The 2,339-nt window shown below is 34.7% G+C and overlaps 1 protein-coding gene across 1 annotated transcript in view; it reads right to left on the bottom strand.

The window, feature by feature from the left end:
• The window catches only part of LOC107693173 (protein TALPID3), a 140,434-nt gene that overhangs the window by 50,011 nt on the left and 88,084 nt on the right, over positions 1 to 2,339 (bottom strand). Inside the window, exon 21 of the mRNA XM_016492464.1 lies at positions 1,785 to 1,894. Coding sequence (XP_016347950.1) covers positions 1,785 to 1,894 — 110 coding nt within the window. The remainder of the gene's footprint in view (positions 1 to 1,784; positions 1,895 to 2,339) is intronic.

Raw genomic sequence — 2,339 nt, 5'->3', positions numbered from 1 at the left:
AAAAAAAAAAAAAAAAAAAAAAAAAAAACAGTTGTTGAGTTAAAGCAAAACAGAAATATTAAAAAACAAAGACTACTAAAAACCACAAAAGCATATAACACAATATACCCGAAAAATACTAACATAGAAACTGTTTCCACAAGTGTTAAGCACATTTTTTAAATAATTTTTTTTTTTTTAAATTACAAAGGCAAATAACAAATACTAACTCAGCAACTGTTGCCATCTAATCATTTTCACATTAGTGATGTCATTGTTAAATAAAACAAAAGAAATTATAATTATAAAATAAATTAATTATAAAATAATAAAAAAAAACTCAAGTTGGCTGAAAACATTTGCATCAATTCTGATTCATAGTCTTATATCATGCTATTGCATAATTTAACAAATTATTTCAATAAAAAAAATAAGATAAAAATACTTTTTCAGAATCTGCAATTCATTCCAACTCAGGAATATTATCCATTCCAATTTAGATCTTTTCTATCTCATTTTTTCCCCTATGTGAACCAAAGGGGGTGGAGCTTAGCAAAGGGTCAACTGTTGACATTTAACAAAAGCTTATTTTACACAATATTTACTAAAAATTCGGCATAAAATGTAAAAGCAGTTAATTTATAATAAATATTTATTAAAATTCATATTTTTATTACTTGCTATCCACAGGAGTATGGCGCTAACATGATTTTCTTACATAACTTTATGGCTCTAAATGCTGACTAAATAATTATTTTTACCACATTTTTATTGATAAAAGACAGTAGAAAGGTTTAAAAGAAGTGCAATGTGTTTTGGGCAATGGGATAAGGACAAAACATCCCTAGATTCAAACCTGGATCTGAAACCACTAGGCCACAGGTCTGACCTTTCACCACTTTCAGCAATGTCATTGCTAATATTTAATATCAAATTTCACATCCATGTAAAAAAGTGAAAAAAATTCCTAATGTGCATCCAAATAATAATAACAATGCATACACTTAATGTCTGCAAATCTGGCATTTCCACAATATTCAGAAATTTCCCATGAAGCCCTTCTGGCAAGTTGAGTCTGCCAGCAAAGTAATTTCAAATAACCAATTTGAGACTCGCTTTACCTCTCATCCAGCCTATTTTGAATTCTTGCACCCGTAAGCATTTTGGACCGGCGCTATTAAAAAGCTAATATACAGAACTGACATTCTTGGCAGGGCCCTCATTTCCTTTTGTCTAGGGCAGGACTGCGTTCAAACACATATACAGTTCCTCTACAGGAGGAAGAGTCCAGTCAGTCTGGGAATATGCTGACAACAGTTTGCCACGAGCCTCCTCTGCAAATTTGATACATCATTGATCTTTCTATTAAACAAAAGCGAGAATTAATGAGGCAGGACCCCCAGCCGACTGAACAGAAGTGACGTGACAGAGACGGAAGGATAGAGCGGAGGAGGAGTAGAGGGGCTGAGCACAAGCAATCGCATTTTAATGAGGAAATACTATCTTGCTGCATACTGACACGCTTGACAAATGCGCTGCTTGCATTAGTAGACGTTATGAATCAAAATTATGAGCTTATAGACTGGAACCTGGTGCAGCTCGACCATTCTTGCTGGTTTATGTCATGCGTGATTGATTGTGTTGTTGATTTTTAACACTGACCAGACACATTGGTAAATTGGTGAAGATGTATGATGGTTGAACAGCAGACAGACAAACTTCATTGCCATTAAACTGGGAGTTTTCGAAATTTAAAATAAAACCTAATGTCACAATTATAAACATTACAAATAACACATTCTCACCTATGTCTGATGTCACACTATTCTCTGGCTCTGATTGGCTGGCTGGATCAGTTTGGACGGGCTGAGGGAACATTCCAGTGATCATTCTGGCCATCAGCTGTTGCTCCACCCTATGAGAGAAATGACAACACAGCGCTATAGTGGCATTATGCTATGATGATGATAACATGTCATTAGCAATCCAGCCATTAACTACTTCAACTGATGCAACAATAAATGAAACTCAATGTTGGCCTGAATATTCAATGAGTAAGGAGACAGTCACTTAGTAGATTCATAGCTTTGTGACATACAAAACATGCATTTCAAAGATAAACCCGGAGTAAAGTGCATCAAACTCACTGAACAGGGCCTTATGTCTTATTTACTGTATATTAATATTCATTTGCATTTATGCAGTTGGCAGACGCTTCTATCCAAAACGACTAACATTGCATTCAAGATATGTACTTTTATCAGTTCTTGCATTCCTTGGGAATCGAACCCATGACCTTGGCGTTGCTAGCACCATGCTCTACTGCATAAGCTACAGGATTGCATAATAAATAAATAAAT

The sequence above is a fragment of the Sinocyclocheilus anshuiensis genome, unplaced genomic scaffold (genome assembly GCF_001515605.1).
Source record: "Sinocyclocheilus anshuiensis isolate Anshui unplaced genomic scaffold, SAMN03320099.WGS_v1.1 scaffold222, whole genome shotgun sequence".
Taxonomy (NCBI): Eukaryota; Metazoa; Chordata; class Actinopteri; order Cypriniformes; family Cyprinidae; genus Sinocyclocheilus; species Sinocyclocheilus anshuiensis.
The sequence above is the reverse complement of the archived record's forward strand: the minus strand, read 5'-3'. Positions and strand labels throughout refer to the sequence as shown.